Source organism: Empidonax traillii, unplaced genomic scaffold (genome assembly GCF_003031625.1).
Source record: "Empidonax traillii isolate 1590-97213 ecotype Southwest subspecies unplaced genomic scaffold, ASM303162v1 scaffold750:size552251, whole genome shotgun sequence".
Taxonomy (NCBI): domain Eukaryota; kingdom Metazoa; phylum Chordata; class Aves; order Passeriformes; family Tyrannidae; genus Empidonax; species Empidonax traillii.
This window is the reverse complement of record NW_020955943.1, coordinates 395,105-413,611: the sequence shown is the minus strand read 5'-3', so window position 1 is coordinate 413,611 and position 18,507 is coordinate 395,105. Positions and strand designations below refer to the sequence as shown.

At 38.0% G+C, this 18,507-nt stretch overlaps 1 protein-coding gene across 1 annotated transcript in view; it reads right to left on the bottom strand.

The window, feature by feature from the left end:
- Positions 1-18,507, bottom strand: part of OCA2 (OCA2 melanosomal transmembrane protein) — a 167,897-nt gene that overhangs the window by 30,607 nt on the left and 118,783 nt on the right. The window contains exon 23 of the mRNA XM_027900810.1: positions 7,643-7,736. Coding sequence (XP_027756611.1) covers positions 7,643-7,736 — 94 coding nt within the window. The remainder of the gene's footprint in view (positions 1-7,642; positions 7,737-18,507) is intronic.

Here is an 18,507-nt window from a genome sequence, read left to right as displayed (position 1 = left end):
AGGCCTAAGATGGAGCAGGGTCCTGCCGGGGACTTGCAGCCCGTGGTGAGAGGAGTACACACTACAGCAGGCTTTTCCTGGGTAGGACTTGTGGCCCCTGTGGGGGACCCACGCCAATACAGCTCATTTGGTAAGGACTGCACCCCATGGAGAGGTGACCCACGGGACAGTAATTTGTGAAGAACTGTTGCCTGAGGGATGGACTCACTCCAGAGAGGTCCATCAAGGACTGTGTCCTGTGGGAGGGACCCCACAGGAGCAGGGGAAAGACTCCTCTCCCTGAGCAGCAGCAGCAGAAAAAACAACTGGCCATAACCCTCGTTCCCTGTCCCCTTACACTGCTGGTGGGGAGGAGGGAGAACATGGAAGGAAGGAGGGGTGGGGGTAAGCCAGGGTCAACCCACTACAACCTGTTAGACTATATCCAGACACTGTGTTCAGTTTGGGGTCCTCCATGTCTAAAGAGATGGACCAGCTGGAGGTACCTCAGAGGGTCACCAAGGCAGTGGGGAGTGCTGCATTTGCCCCTTGAGGAGAAGCTGCGGGAACAGGGCTGGGTCAGCCTGAAGAAGAGGCAGCTGCAGGGGCACTTACCAATGTGCTCAGCACCTGCAAGGGGTGACTGAGAAGCTGCAGCTGTGCTCCTTGTGGTGGTGTGTGGCAGGACAATGAAAGAAAACTGGCACAAGTTAAAACAAGAGAAGAGAAACGTTTTCCTCACAGAGACAGCCAGACAGGGGAGCGGGTTGCCCTAAGAGACTGTGCTGTTTCTATGCAGCCCATAGGTGACCTTGCTTTGAGCCCAAGACAGGATAAAAGATCTCCTAAGGTCCATTCCAACCTGAATCTTTCAATGATTTTTCTTTGATCCTATGATAAGATACTACTTCCACAAGCCTTTCCCATAATATTAAAGTGATATACGTCTGGAGGATCAGTGCTTCCTATGGAGCTCAGTGGAACACTGGATCATTGCGATTGCATTTTAAATGTCCTTTTTCAAAATCTTGTAGGATGAAACACATACATTGCACAGAATTTAAAAGTAAAAATCACAATAAAATTTTAATACCTGAATCACATAGCCTTATTTTAAGATGAGTGAGATGACAAGTATTTAAATCCCATCATTCTTTACTGGAAACTAATTTGCTAATCCAAAAGACATCACAGCAATAAGAGAAGAAAAAATTCAAAGTTATTAGCTTTACTTAGAAGACACAGCAACATTTTAAGCTCCATGAAAACTTCACGGTGCAAATAAATCATGTTTAAAGTTGGAAAAGTAAATATCCTCTTACTTTAGGGCTCAAAATACTACTTTTCTCCCTTTTTCCTAAAAATAGAAAAGGTAAATCCACATTCAATTACATTTCCACTTACACTGTTTGTTGACCTTAAATAAAATCAAAACAAAGATTAAAAAAACCCAAACCACCCTTAACTCGGGAAATATTCTTAATGCCATGCAGTTTGACTGAAGTTATGCAAGTATTTAAAATAAGCAACATTCACTTTATTCAACTGCCACAGATGTCAAAGTGATGTTTGTTTGAGGGCAATGTTTGTTTGAGAGTTGGGTCGGTTACATCAACACTGACACCTTAAAATGTTGCAATGGATAGCTAGTGGATAGCTCAGAGGAAACTGCCATTCTTCTTAAGAAAACCAGATTAGAACTTAATAATGAAAGATGAATACATACTGAGCTATCTTTCTTGCTCTGTTGAGTGAACAGCTGAAAGTTGTTTCTAGCTTTGCCCTTTCCAGCATAATTGTAAACAGGATGTTAAAATCTAGATCCCACTTGTGAAACTCAGTTCCCCAAGTCTGATAATTAGAGATTTTCATTGCATTTGAAATTTAGGATTAAAATGAGATATGAAAAAACTCTTATATTTTTCTTACACATGCAAAGAAATCAAAATAAAGATAAAACCAAGCTTTATTAAACCCAAGAGATCCAGATTTTTAAAGGTAGAAATTTTCTGAAGGAAAAGTTTTGAGAGGCAAAAACTTGTTCATGTATTAATGTATGTTTTTTGACAGTGCTTTATCAAGTGCTGCATTTGCACTTATTTTAAGAGAAGAAATCTGTTGTCATGTCAAGTATCAACATTTAAACCATGACCAGTTAATCTTCCTTATTGATCAGAAGAGTAGTGAGAAGTGAAATAGAGATAACTTTGGTATCATGATCACTAAAACTTTACTCAGCAGTTCATTGAATCTTACTCAGTTATTTTGAACATCCCCAAATTGTACCTTCTGGAGCTGCACAGTTGATCTGAAAGCTCACAGGTGAATTGTGTTCAGGTGTTTGGATATCACATTGCTCAACCAAACTCTCCATAACCAAAATTCATACCCAAAATGCAGGGTTGGTTTTATTCTGATCACAATCAGCCTTAGAAGAGCAACAGCATATTTGTGGCATAGAGTGGTGTTACTAGCAAGAAAATAGGAGAAAATGTCACTAAATTATGAGGAATGAGAAGGACAACAGCTGTCTAACACATAACAGTTATTTACAATAAGTTGTGTAAATAGGATACACAGATGGTAGCAAAGAACATGACATTTGTCCTCCCACATCTGTGAATGACAGTTCGTATAGGGAAGCACTGTTTCACAGCACAGATAAATAGGATATCCTACTGAAAATATTTTTGCTGTGGATACCTTCCAAAACTATTACTATGACCAAATCAAATTCTTTCCTAAACTATCATCAGAAACCTATAATTTTTGACACTTCCAAATTATTTGTACTTCCAAAGAAGACAAAGAATATTAATTCCTCTCTCCGCAGATGGCATATGAAGGGAGAGCAATGACTGAAAAATGCAACACCTGAAAATATGCACAATGCCTTCAGGATCATGCCCAGCTGATCTTACAGCTGTATTCTAAATTAGGATCTTAGGCTCATACCCTTGTCCTTTGGGCAGACTGATTTCCTCATGTATCAAGTCATCTCACCCATATTCTTATCCCTTTACATACAGTTATCCAATCCATTCTTTCCTTACCAATATATCCGGCACCATGATACAGTCACGGTCAGTCAAAATTTGCTTGAAATAAAATTAGAATATTTCCATAATGCTCACTTTATTCTTTTGTCAGAAAAAAAGAATCACAGATAAATTATGAACCTACCACATTATGCATCATGGACACAGAGGGGTGACTGGTACTGAATTGCAATAGGATGAAGGAACTTAACTTATTTTATGTTTGAAATACTACGTATCTTTATAAGCTTATAAATGCCATTCTCACAGAGAAAATTAAAATCAAGCTGTCAAGTTTATTAGCAAGTAGAAAAAAGATAATTAAGGCCCCTACAGCAATGAGAACTTCTTATGATATGGAGCTGGAATAAAAATTGTTATTGGTAACAAAAAGATTTCTGTGCATTGTTTTCATATTCCTCAGGGTGGTCTGACCTAGTAGAATGCTATATTGCAACAAACACTCTCAGACAGATGTTAGTAAAAATTAAAAAACTATCATGAAATGAAGCAGCTAGATTAGCAGAAACATCTGCAATGTAATTTCTTTTACCTTATTCCTTGAGAAAAACAAAGCTCTGATGATTATTCTGCAGTCTTAATTGATATTAAAATAATTATGTTAACCTCTAGAAGTCATCCAGACAACAAGACTGTAATGGCCTTATCTGACCATTTGCCGAGCAAAAGAGTTCTGTCCTGCATTTGGGTGTTTCCTTTATATTAAGCTCTTATTTATGTTTAATGTTTCTTTGTTAACTAGACTAAAATAATAATAGGCATATTATCTTTCCCTGCCTTCTGCTTACTCACATATGCTTCCTCTGAGCAATTATCTTCATATCATTAACACATCTGATGTTTTCTACAGGGTCAAGACTACCAAAAAAATTGCACTTTTCTCCAGAGGCATAACAATCATTTGTTTGCTCTGATGTTTGCTTGTTCTGATGTTTACCCTTGACCATGTACAGCAAATACCACACTGCTCTCTATCTCCTTTTCCAAACTCCACTGACTCACAATTCTTTCCATTTCTGCCACATAAATATTTGTCTTTGTTTCCACAGTGTAGGAAAAGTAAAAGAATTTGAGGGAAGAACAGATATACTCACACTCATGTAAGTAAAATGAAAACTGAAAGAGATTTGGATTAACAGTGAGTAGCAAATAGAACGGGAATTTGAGATTGGCTAGCTTAACAAAGGAAAGGCAAATAGCTCCACATTTCGTATTAAATCTCATCTTTTTTAAATGTGAAAAAATAAGAGGACTTTGCCTGGAATGTCATGTTCAGCTCTGGTTTCTGAATTACTAGAAGGATAATGAACTATTAGGGTACATCTAAGTTGTTTTTTTCAGGAGGAAAGATTAGAACACATAAATACAGTTTGATGATAAAATTTACATGGCAGAAAAGAGCATAATTTGGCTGGACTAATTAAAAAAAATGCATAAGCATCTTTAAATAAATTGCAATTCTGAGCTTGCTCTTCCAAGGAGTTTCAACTTTCTTTTTGTCATAATCTAATTTCTCTTCTTTTGAATTTGAATTATTCCAAATGAATCACCCAGTGGCAGTCATTCATTATCTACCTTCAAATTTCTGGAGCTGGTTAAAAGCTGAATCCCTAAGTGGCTGAGCTTGGAAGGCACCACTGGGGATCACAAGAACCCTGGGAAGCACTAGTGACTGGTCTCCAGCAGGACTTTGTGCTGCTGGTGACAGCACTGATAGCTTCTGCCTTCTCCACAGTCTTTGTTGGCAGGTCATTTTCCTGACCAGTGAGACTCACATGTCCCTGTTCTTCTTTTGCTGCTGATATACTAGTAGAAGGCCCTTTTAGTTGCCCTACCACCACATCTAACAGATTTAAAGGTAAAAATACTTCCATGGTCTAAGTCTGTTACAGTATTGTATATTCTAAGGAACACGTGACTCATTTTATTTCAGTGGAGCATAATGAATAATGAAAAAAAGGTCACAAGGTCCAGAAACAGCAAGTTGAATTAATAGCAACCAAGAGATCTTTTCTCATAGACAATCTTGCTCTTCCCCTTGTGAGCACTGTTCAGACAGAAATGGTTTTTACATGTGTTGATGGGTAATGTCTCTCTTTTCTTCTCCCTTGCTTTGTCTTGACAAAGTACAGCTATCATATTCTACCCTATACTCCCTACTGAAGTTTGTTGAGGGAGCTGGGAGCTCACTGAAGGGTGCTGTACAAGTTAAGGGCTTATTAAGCCAGAGTGAAGACAATTATGGAATAAAGCGTAAGAGTTCCTTGACACGTGTAGTGGTGTCTTTGTCCAGCCTGACAAGAATTTATAATGAACAGCACCTCTTGAATGGGTCGTGACACTGGTTGTGTCCAGCAGTCTGGAAGATAAGTGCACTCAGGTCTTAGAGCAGATAGGACTCTTGATCTAAGGAAAGAAACAATTAGATGTTGTTCTGAAGGAGGGAGCTTCCCCAGGAGGCTAGAGAGATTTCTGAAAGACTGTAGCATTCATGATCATGCAGTCATGTGTCCCCCTAGCACAAGATTTCTTCTGATGAAGGCACTCCAGCGAGAAGTACATCAAGCTCGTAAGGTCACAAGCATTTCCTGTACAGAAATATTTGAGAGGGACAGAACACTACCAGCACAGGTTGCAAGAAATCGTAGCAAAAGTCAGTCAGCAGAGGGTCATGATCTCCCACCACACATGGTGTCCGTGATTTTTCTCTGGTGACTCAAAGGATTTTGCAAGATGAGAGAGTAAACAATCTGTTTCTATACTGGGAGAAGCGCTGCAGGGGACTCTCAATGAGTATGCGAAACCTGTTGAGTCATCCTGGGCAAGCAGGGAAGAAATGCAGAAAATTCACTTAATGCCTTGAGACAACCTTCATAAATAAAAGAAAGTAAGATCAAAATCCTCAAGGGATATATGTAATACCTCTTAATGTCAGAAGAAGCTTCAAAAAAGAGTCAATTTGGGCACATTTGACTGAAACAAATATTTTCTAACACAATTTGTGAAGGAGCTCATGATCTGCCTGCTCAGTCATTGAGAGGCAGCCAGCAAAAGTGGGCTTTTATGTTCTTTCTTCTAATTAACATCCATTGCTATCTTCCTGCAACCACTATGGATTCAGTTCTCAAATCTTTATTCACAATGGTTACAGCCTTTCCCAGTAATCGTTTCCACTAAAAGCATACGTATAGAAGGCAATTTCAGAACATCTGTGTACTGTCATCAGTCTTCCCAAAGAATACATTCCAGTAAGCAGTGCTGACGAGACTAGACAGGCTTTACATCCTTGTCCCTTCAGTCAGTGTCACTGAAGCCTTAAGAACATTTCATTACAAAATCTACACAGGAGACACATTGTTAAAGCTACGTACAAGTTAAATACGCAGATGGCAAGCTAAACATCCGTGAAATATGAACAGAACAATCTAAAAGACCATTATTGTTATATCATCATCTTTTTTGTGCAAAGGGTTGACTTCCAAGAAGTTTGTTAGCTATCACTATGTACTATATAAGACTGCCTTTCTAAAACACATCATCAGAAGACTGGGGGTGAAGAGATAAACTGCTACTCATAGCATAATTCTGCTACTCATAGCAAGAATTTTAGTAACAGAAGTTCGGACCACTTCTGACCACTTCTCTTTTTAGGGTTACCATTGGCTCGGCTCCAGACAATACTGTATGATTACTCATATTAATAACAGAGGTTTTAAGCCTTTGAGGTAAACAACATAGAGGAAGGCTGACAAAGTTGAGAAATTAAAACAATGTAAAGAAAAAAAGAGGGAAAAAAAACTGGTGTGAACTCAACAGTATCCTTTGCCCTAAATACACAGAAAAATTAGCAAGGAATTATGTTTTAGTTAAATCAACTACACTTTAAAATTGAACTTCATGTTTAGTACTCTATCTGCCAGTTTCTGTTTACCACAGTCTCAAAAACTGGAGCTGTTTGGAAAAATATTAACCTGCTGTATGCATTAAATACACCATGTGCCTTAAAAACCTGCTGATGAATGACCTGCAAATAAAATCCTATTATTAAACAACAGCTATCAATTATTAATTAAACAATAATTAAGCAACAACTTGAGCTATTGCTAGCTGCTCATCACACTTTCACTCATACTTGCTTAGCAGCTGGTCAAAAGAACTGCTTTTAGATAAATAGGTTTACTCATGGGATCATGAAGTAAAAATTGACTCAGTCTAAATTAGGATATTCCAGTTTTGCTTGATGATAGAACTCCCACAAAAATGTGCAGATAAGAACATAGGTTTAAACTATATTTAATAGTAAATCGGCAATTTACTATTGATACAAAGCTGAAGATCAAGGGCGATCAAAGCAGGAATTTCTGAGGCTTTGTTTCTCCTGGAGTTACACTGTGCTCTCACCACCTTCATGCGTTCTATCAACATTATCTGAAAATTAAGTAACCTGACCTCTACCTGCATTTCAGTTGCCAAAACCAAATTAGGAACACAATTTTGTAGACTATTTTGTAGACCCTTTCTCCAAATTTTTCCCCTTAGTAGATTCATGGTTTGCCTAGAGAAAAAAAACTACCAGATCTAAGGTGAAAAGTTTAAAATTGTACCTGAAAAACTCCATGAAAGAGAAGCCATAACCATGCTGTTCAGCAATTCCCGCACAAACAACATTTGCAGATGCTCCAATCAATGTTCCATTACCTGCAGTTCAGAAAACAAATACCAGTTTGTAGTTATGCTCTGTTTCTTACTCTCCCTCTGTTTATTCTGTGCTAAAGTCTTAAGATGCTAGAAATGAGAAATACAATTACTGCTGTATAGACTTGGAAAGAAACTTATAGACAATATCTCCACATCCTATAAATAGCTTCATGCCTTGAAATATAAACCCGGTATTAATCTCTGATTCTACATAAGCCAGAAAAATAGAGAAGTAACATAACACCAAAACAGTCTCTGTCAAAAAGACACCAGAGACTTGCATTCAGATAAATTTCTTGATTTTTAGTTTTACATACAAGAAGGTACCATCAGATGAGTTGGAAAGAAAGATGAGATAATTTGAGGATGCTAAGAAAAATGGATGCCTTTTGTCTTTATACAAACATTACACTGAAAATTAGTGCCTTTTTATAGATAAACTAAAAAATTCCTGAGATTTATTTGTTTTGGGTTTTTTTACAGAAATTTAAACCAAAATAAGTGAGATAATGGAGGGTAATGGATGGATTTAAATCTCTCTGCTAAGGCAAAAGGATCACAAACTTTGCTTACATAATCACCATGGCTTTTTAATATATAATGGAACATAATTTCATTCGGTGAACTTCACCAGATTACTTTCTACGAGTCCCCACAGATGAGGAACACACCAAAAAATAATTTGCAACATTTACAATGTGTATCTACCCTCTTGGAAGAACAATACACATCTCTTCTCCTAAGCCTTTTCCAGTAATTAATTTATTTCTGTGTTTCCTCCAAAGTTTTAAGAATTTAGCAATGTAGAAGAGTCAGGTATTCAGGGCTCAGAAAGACTGACCCATTTTTCTATATCTTTCGCGTGAGTCATACCTCAGACTTAAGATATGCTGCATACTTGACTTCCACAAAGCAGATGGCTTCAGCAAATGTTTCTGATCTAAGGCACGACTCAGGAAGTGACAGTGACTCCTACATTCTGTTCTTTAACTGAAATTTTGAACAAAGGAGGTAACAACCTAGGAGATTTTTTTTTAATATTGTGGCAAGTCATCTCTTTTGCCATACATCACTACATTAAGAATCCATTATTCTAAGCACAAGCCTTCCTTTGCTCCCATTGTCATACAGTTACTTTTCTCACTTTGGTTCTATTAAAAATTTTAGCACCATGGAAATTCTTTTGGTCTAACTTAGAGAGAAACAGATGCAATTAATGTCCCAGTTAATTGTTTTGACTTGGTAAATGTTTCAGGTCACTCAGAGATCAGTTTACTGAAGACTATCGCAGAATACTGGGTCCTGCACTTTGGCCACAACAACTCCCTGCAGCGCTACAGGCTGGGCACAGAGTGGCTGGAGAGCAGCCAGGTGGAAAGGAATCTGGGGGTGCTGATTGACAGGAGCTGAACATGAGCCAGCAGTGTACCCAGGTGGCCAAGAAGGCCAATGGCATCCTGGCCTGCATCAAGAACAGTGGGGCCAGCAGGACCAGGGAAGCGATCCTTCCCCTGTACTCTGCGTTGGTGAGGCCACACCTTGAGTATTGTGTTCAGTTCTGGGCCCCTCAGTTCAGGAAGGATATTGAGGTGCTGGAGCGGGACCAGAGAAGAGCAACCAGGCTGGTGAAGGGACCTGAGCACAGGTCCTACGAGGAGAGGCTGAGGGAGCTGGGGTTGTTTAGCCTGGAGAAGAGGAGGCTCTGGGGTGACCTCATCACTCTCTACAACTCCTTGAGAGGAGGTTGTAGCCAGGTAGGGGTCGATCTCTTCTCCCAGGCAACCAGCAGCAGGACAACAGGGTACAGGCTTAAGCTCTGCCAGCGGAGGTTTAGGTTGTATCTTAGGAAGAAGTTCTTTACAGAGAGAGTGATCAGGCATTGGAATGGCCTGCCCAGAGAGGTGGTGGATTCACAGTCCCTGGAGGTTTTTAAGATGAGTGCCATGATCTGGTAATCATAGTGGGGTTGGATCAAGGGTTGGACTTGATGATTTCGGAGGTCTCTTTCAACCCAGTCAATTCTATGATTCTATGAATAAAGGCAGAAGTATTATACCCCAAGTATTCACACATGGTACCTATATGGCCTTCTGCACCTGAAAATGCAAAGAAAATTAGCAGATGTCCAAAAATACTCTTAAAAAAAATAATAGAAAACTCTGAAATTCCAAAAAAATTATGTGCTATAGTTCAGATATTTTTGACTCGTCATTCTAGGGACAAAGAAACAACTCTGAGAATAAAACTAGACCCCCAAAAGTCACTCAGGACTTTTTTTCTATTATTATTATTTTTAGTTGATTTCCCGAGACCCAAAGCTTTCCAATAAAAAGCCCCAGTATGGCCAAGATTTTTCCAACTGAGTCTGAAGAGAAAGCATGATCCTTATTTACTTCAAGATGGTCGATTATCAACACAAAATAGACAGCAAACTGAGATTTTCATCCTGGAGTAGAGATCTAAATAAGGGTATCTGTTGTCTCAGCTGAGTGGCCTAAGCAACACCTATTAAGAACAAGAGACTGGTTTTATTTTCTCATCAGCAGTCTCAAACAGCTCTTGAGCAGATGCCGCTATGAAAGAAGAAAGAAGCTGAAAATTTCTTGAGATGAGAAAAACATTCCACTACACTCCCTGTAATCCCAAGTAGACATTTTATTCCACATATTTAATTGTACCTCTATTTTTTTTATTCCTATTTTTTTCTGTTCCACCAGGAGCTATGCTAGGTGAGCTGCTTCCTACTTCCTCTGTTTTTAAGGCTTTGACATTGGAAAGGAGCTGGAGCTCATTGCAGAGGTCTTGTCTGTCTATGAGGAGTTCTGTTGACGCACATCAATACAAGGGTGTATCCTTAGTGATCTTAAAAGTATTGTGATCATTCTTGTGAGACATCAAGGGCTATTTGTGAGCTTGGCTTCTTATCATACACAGTGAATCACTCCTCACACATACACACACAAACTTCAGGTGTGGAGAAAAGGATGACTAAGCTTACTAGAGGAACAGAAACCTTTAAAAAATAATGTCTAGCACTGGTCATTAGAAATGGAACAGCTCATTTCCCTTGCCCTGTCTTTGTCTCAAAGTATATCTTGATTACTTTAATATGCGAATAAAAATACTAAATTGAACATGGAACAACAGGGCTCCTGGCAGTTACTGGCATGAGAAAGCCAAGACATAAAGCATGTGGCTTAACCCAAAAACAGAACAAATGAATACAGCTGATGTTATTAGAGAAGTCAGACAGGAACACTTTAGGAATTTTCAATTCTGAAGTAATCACTAGTCTACAACCTCCAAACATTTCATAAGAGGTTTCTGCTCTATGTGTAGCAAAATCAGTCATCACTCTCAGAATAATATTACTGTAAACAAGGAATGTAGCTCTGGCTTCAAATTAAAGTGAGGGAACTGAAACTGCACTTGTCCCATGGTTGTAAGTAGATACACTTAAGATCTCCAAACAGCATGCACTCTCCTATACTGTGTACGGGCTCTAGTAATGCCTTCACATAATGAAGTATTACGGAAAGAGTTTCTGCTTCAGCAGTGAGTTGATTTCCCCAAGTAGATTTCACTTGAGGAGAAATCGTCACCTTAAATGTTATCTGAGAGGAGCAGCATTTCTTTTTCATTTGTTTGGAGAGAGTGTGCAGTTTAATTAGGCACCAGCTCAGCGGGCTTCAAAGAACTACGCTGAAATTAACAACAGAGGCAAACTTTTGTTTCACCTCCCAGGAACATCTGTCTCCATGGCACAGGTTTAGGGTAGCAGTGAAACAGCAACTCTATGACCTCAGAATCATGCAAAATTCAAGACTAGGTTAATGTAGACAGAAACCTGCATGTTAAATTCCCTCAAATTGATGCAAATTAAGAATAAGCATTTTTTAGGACTTTACCCAATCTTGACTTCATCTTCACATCATCTGCAATCTTAAGAACAATTCAGCTTAAAAAGACTCCTCCTCGCTTGTTTGCATGATCAAAACTAAACAACACGTGGGTGAACTGTATCAAACAATAATATTGCAATAACCAATCTGTTTTGATTACTCCTATTGTAACTTTTTTGTTGACTCCTACTGTAACTCATCCTTTATTGCAAGGCAGATAGTTATCAAGAAACTTGATTCACTACAATGAATTATATGTTATTTTTGTAGTATCAATAGCATGTGATATGTATGAGGTAATCAACACATTTTGTCCTGAATATCTATTATCCCTTCTATTCTTGATAGACCACATGCACTGTTGTCAGTACTAACTATGCTTAATAGTTTATAAGCATGAAATCAAGAGAGATCTTTTTCTTGATGAAAAAAATAATAATTCTCACTTTGAAGTGTGATCATAGAATGATACAGATGCTTAAGCACATGCTGCTGCCTAAGCTACATAGGAGAAAATTACAGAGGAATCCTCACAGATCACATGCATTTTGCCATGGGACTGCTCTAGCTTTGCACAATCATTGCAGAAATGTAGTAGAAGCATCTCCAGCTAACTTAGAGCTACAAGCAGGAAGATGTTGACAAGGTTTGAGAAGGTGATTTGATACCTGCACTATCCACCAGCCCTGCCTCTTCTAGCCTTCTGCTTCCATTTGCAGCTCCTTCTTTGCAAATCCAGTGCTCAGCTATTACCCTCTGCTACATCACTCCTTCAGAGACTGCCAAATACAAACCCAAAGCCTGCACACCACACAGAATGCCTTGGGCCCAGACAGCCTCTGCCCTAGTAACCAGAGTTTGCCCAGGTCACTGTAACCTGCAATGCAGTGAAAATCAATGCTAGGAGAACCAATGAGGCTTACTGAAGGAAGTACCTGGGAAATCAGATTAGAAGCACAACAAGAAAAGCGAAAGTGTTTGCAGCAATAACGTGCTTCCTCTCACTCTAAGCCTCATTCTCCACTGTTGATTTTTTATTGTCAGCAGCACATTTATTATATTATTATATCTAAATATTCTTAGTTCTCAGGAGTCTCTTTGGTATTGCCTCCATTAAGAGCAAGCCTAACCCTTGTGTTTGCTGCATTAACATGTTTGCCTGGAGAATCACCTCAAAGTGCCTGGTAGGATTAGTATTTATTGCTCAAAGCACTGAAAAATAAAAAGGAAGGGATTATCACTAATAAAGCCATTTGACCTAGCATGAGCAGCCTTCATAAACAGTAACTTTCTCAAATATAAAAGAGATAATACCTTGGGTAACAGCAAGCTAAAAAGTGGGTGGCTTAACAAAAAGTTTTGTTTTGCTGTGAGAATCACAGACCACTTCCCTTCCACATGCTCTGATGGTAGAGAACAAGCTCTACCTGTGCTCAGCTGGGAGACTTTCTGCATTTTCTCTTGCCTGTATCTCTGGCCAGCTAGTGCAAAAGCAAAAAGACTACCATAGTTTCATGCCAACAAAAGCCCTGAAAAGAGCTTTACCCTGGCCTTTGGAAAACATCTGTGACAGGCCCAGTTTTACACAGCACAGCTGTTCTCACTGCTCTGCCCAGACAAGGGGTCTCTTTCTGAAACCAGTAGTTTGCTACAAAGTCGTGAATAATTTTAGGGTAAGGATTCTCAGCCCTGCTTTTGCTGTAATCAAGCCATCTCATTACAGCATAAAAGTGAAACTTACTGAAGGAAGCCAGCTCCTTCCTTCCAATCCATTTTTAAAAGAAAATTCTGTGCAATCTTCCATATAATCAACATCATTAAATAAAGGTAGACTGATGTGACTGGCTTCCTTTCCATAGCATATTCCATTTCTCCACTTAAAGTATAGAGTGAGCAAAAGTAACAAGTCTCCCAAAATGAACACTGACCAGTTCTGTCCAGTTCTGGTTTTGATTTGCTTTATAGGAGACAGCCTTCATAGCTTTCATAAATTTTCAGTTTCACATAAAAGTAATCCAGATTTGCCTCATTAAAAAAAGCCATTTATATTCATCTGTTAAGTGTCCACATGTCTTTAATATGTTCTAATAATATGCAAGTCTTGAATATCTTAATATTTTTTTATGTGTAAAAATTACCAAGCCCTGGATTATCAAAATTTGCAGTCAATAAAGAACAGAATCAAGGCCGTTAGAAGTCGCTAGCAGTCGCAGTCAAGACAGGCATGCATGAACTCATTCAATACTGTTATTTGAGATAGCCTGCAATCTTATGATACCAACTTTTTTTTTTTTTACTGATTTGGAAATTTTTGAATTGTATGTTTCTACATAAATTCATAAACATGTACATTATAGAAAAAAAAATTAAAGAATGTGGATGAAAAGTTTGAGTTAACTTATCCAAAAAGATCATTGAACTTCATTCAACCTGATGCTTTTAATGAGGTGAAAATTACCGTTTTTTATCACCACTACACCACAACCAGAAGGAGTGCTGTTAGTTAGATAGTTACTGTAAGCATTGCACTAGTCAGTGCTTATTGCTTCTTTTTTGCTACAAGAGGAAAAGGTGAAATTTAAATTTTTCATTTTTCTACCAAAAGTTTGAAATAAAGAAGGTGAGTTGCTGAAAACATCCTGCACTTATTACTTTAATGGCATAAAGAAATCAATAACTTCTATCAAATCCAGACATCTGTAAAAGATACATAAGACCTGAGGTGATCACTAAAGCCACTTCCCAAAGTCAACCTACCCAGCAGAGGTGTAAAACAAACTAGTACAATGATGGATAATGTCAGCAGTGTACTCTGACAGGCCATCCCCCCACACCCTGAGACACATATTCAAATAGGTTCCATTTAAAGCTTTTAATGGTGCACACAAGTCCCAGTTTGCACATATTTTATCTCAGACTTTTAGATTCAGAGACTATAACTATGTTAACTCAATTTCACAGCTTTGCCACATGTGATGCTATTAGGGACCAAATATTGAAAAATTGTTTCATGTGTAGAAACCTGGCATAAAAGTACATTATTCAACTTTATCATAACTTACTTTGAAGCTAAGTGGCACACAAAAAATATTCCTAAAATAAAAAAAAAAAAAAAAGTGTCTCTCCATTTTCAAATATCTGGCTGCTTTAAATTCAGATTCTACCTTGAATCAAGTTGACTTTCAGTCAGAGACTACCTGTTATGACTTGCTATAGTTCAAGTGCCTTGTTTAAAACAGTTTCACAGCCTCTTCTGGTGCCTCTCTTTGCTTTAGGTGTGCTAACTGCAACTGTCCTGGAGAGATTTATTAATATATACATATACATTTTAGATTCACAACTTTCTTCTTTATGTCTTCCAGGTCACAGAGGATAATCTTTGGTAATCTTAAAGATTAGAGAATATCCTTTAGCTGCAGGGACTCTGGTAACAAGCCTGGATCTCACACCAAGGACTTTTCAGCACTGCTGGGCTTTAAGAATTTCACACTGAAAAAGCATGAAGATAGCTCAGAGTTTGAATGTCACAAGGGAGCTAAGAAAAACAGTAGCTGGATTTTTATAGAAGGTTACAGATTCTGATTGTTACAGAAAACAGTAAGAGGACAGTTTGGGCTCTCAAGTATGAATACAGTGAAAAGGTTCCTCTCGCTTATATCCAGTGATGCTGTTTTGCAGATTACAACAAAACCCAAAAACCTTCAGCTAACATGAATGAGCTTTTCATTACAAATGAGCATGTAGTACTGCCATTTAACAAACAGCAATCACAGTTAAATCATTTTCATCATTGCAAACATCACAGAAACAATGCAAAGTATGCTCAGAAAGTAAGCTAGACATTGGCAGAAAACATCCAAAACACAGGATTCTAGGTGTATACAATTTAGAGATATAATGTTGGTAAAGACTGCCTTGAGGTCTTTAAGGAAAAACTCTGAGATTTCCTAAATTTCATTATTTAATTTGCCTGCTTTTCAAAATCAGAAGCAACAATGTCCTTTTCCTTTTGAAAGATTGCTCTAATTCCTTATAACATACCTTATAACCCTTTGATTTGGATTGAGTTTTATATCAATTAAAAAAATGAACTTATCTAAATCAGGAGTATCTCACCCATAACACAGGAAACTAAGCCCTAGGATTTCTTTTCATTGAAAGACTCCTTTAGAAACAACAGCAACTTTTAATACCCATGTCCTGGTTAAAATCAAGCTCAAGTAGGTAGATTGTCTCTACCAAAAGATTTTCCTACAGTTCCAATTACACATTTTATACAACAGTTAAATTCAAAAGCAAAGCTGAATCGTGCTCCTCTTAAATAATGGTTATATTTTTATACCATTTTTTATAGACTTCTTTAATCTTTCATTTTGAAAAGTGTTATACAAACTTGATCTATTGTAACTATAAAAGAACTTCAAAGTAGCTACATTTTTCATAATATTAATTATCATATATTTATGATACATTTTATGTTTTATTGAAGGATATCACTTTTTCCTCATACTGCAAAGGAAGAGGGTTGGTTTATGAATATAAACAATATTTCTAGCTTTATACATTTAGTGTGTCTGAAGCTTTAAAACTAGTTTAGGATTTTATTGAGCAGAACCAGCAGGGAATAATGAATCAGTGACACTCGACTGTGCAAGGCCCCATCTGCACCAGGGACCCAAGGAGGGGTGCTGAGAGGCAGAATAGCTACAACACTGGACCATAGAGAGAAATCCCACTGTTTAGCTACACTGTGGGATAGCTGTAATAGCTATAATTAGCACATGTCCTGTGGATAATGAATTTTCTTCACACCTGTGTTTTGACCCTGTAAGGTTAGAAGAAAAGTTCCAGCAATCCACTCTTCCTTCCTCCTGTCTTGATGCAGAGCCCACAGCCGAGTCGTGTGTCCAGAACAGCACAGCTGTATGCATCCTAGAGACTGCCTATTTCTGCAGAATTGTGAAAATGATGACTTTCAGATGTTGCCCTTCAAGAAAATCCACAGAGAAGGAAAATAGTGCAAAAACTATACACTGGAGAAAATGCCCGCTCTGGACCATAGAAGAGGTTTTGCAGCAGTTTTTGCACTTTTCTGCGCTAGCACCTGAGACCTCAGAAGGTAGGCACTTCAAATTTAATTTGATTTTTTTTTTTTCAAAAGCATACTGTTTATAAATCACAGGGGGGAAAAAAAGAGATAAGAAGCCAATTAAATGCCAGCTCTTTAAATGTCAAATGTAGAACAGCCCTTCAGATAATGTTTTAGCTATAACCTCTTTAGCTCAGTACATAATCTAGTTCTACACAATAGAACTATCTTAACAGGTGAATTTCTGACTGTACACTTACTCAATTTAAGTTGAATCCTTATTTCATGCTATTTTAAAACTCATGAGTCAATAGAAAAAGTGCAATTAAAGTTCTTCTTGTTCTGAAATTGCTGTAGCTAGCAACTTTCACTTGCTCTCCAGAATTTCAGGGCACCATTCCCTAGACACTATTAGAAGGTCTACCTAAAATTCAGTCTCCAAAGTGTCATAATTCTATCATGTACTAAAATAGGAAGCATTAATGAATGAAGCTTTATCCAGTGTCCTCTCTTGCAAAAGAAATACAGATACAGATTCATCAGAACATCACAGAAATTCTTTTCTTGTTTGCATCCTTTAATACCTTTTAGATTTCCTGTTTTCTTTCCCTTCATTGTCAAAATGTAATTGAAATACTGGCATATCACACATAAAAAAACCTTTATGAGCAATGTAATTTTTCTGGATACTTAATCAGCCTGACCACTAATGCCCAGACAGATGCGAATAAATAGGGTTGTCCAGCATTTAGAAGATTTGACCAGTCAAAGGGCCTAAAAGTCTGGATTCATTTGACCCTGTCTTTGGGAGCACCCCTCAGTCACATGAGGGGCTCCAATGTGCTCGACAGAGAGCATCTGGCAATTTCAGTAGATGAATAAACACCTTGAACATTCCAGTATCCCCATCATCAAACAGGGAGGCTGGGTCAAACAAAAATCTAAATTTCTAGAACCAGATCCCCTAGAAAATTATCATGTTTATTTCTTCACCATGTATGATCGACCTGACCTGAACAAGAAAACTTCTGCCAAAGACAACAGCCAAACTCTAAGCAATATTCAAAGAATTCAAAATTGTGACTCTCACCAGGAACTGTTCATGGTTATCACTGTGCTTGGCTTCCTTGATTAAGAGCCAGAATTTTTGATCCCTTTTCACCTTCAGAGACACATTTTACAGAACAAGGAGCACCTAAGCAATATTTCATTAGTTCTTGTGTCTGAGCCCAATGCCATGAAAGACACAAATTTAACAGCAGCAGCTCTCTTTTGGGAGACAATGACAACAATGTGGCAGTTATACCATCAAAGGTCTTTTCATCTTATTTGAACCTGACTCTATTCTTCCAGGACAACAGCTAAAGCAATGAAGGAAAATTACTGTCTTTTCTCATCTTATTATCTTCCAAACCTGTAGCTGCCTGTGCACTTTGTGACAAAAGGAGAAAAGTAATTGCAACCGCTGGAAATTTTTTAGGAGAAAATGCTGCATGGCGTTTTCCAAGACAGACACTGGTGCTGACACTCCTTTTACAGACACATAAGCAGTGTTTACCCTGAACTCCAGGAGTGCTATCAAATTACCAGAAATTAAGTATTGCATTATGTAGTAAACAGCTAACCCTAAAATATATAGTTATAATGTGTTATTCCATCAGACTCCTCTACAAAATGTCTTGTTTATCCAAGTTCCTTTGGTTGCATAAACAGTGATAAGATCTAATTTTTGCCCTAAGCATCAGGCAGCAATGATATCATTTTCATCTACTCCCTCCAG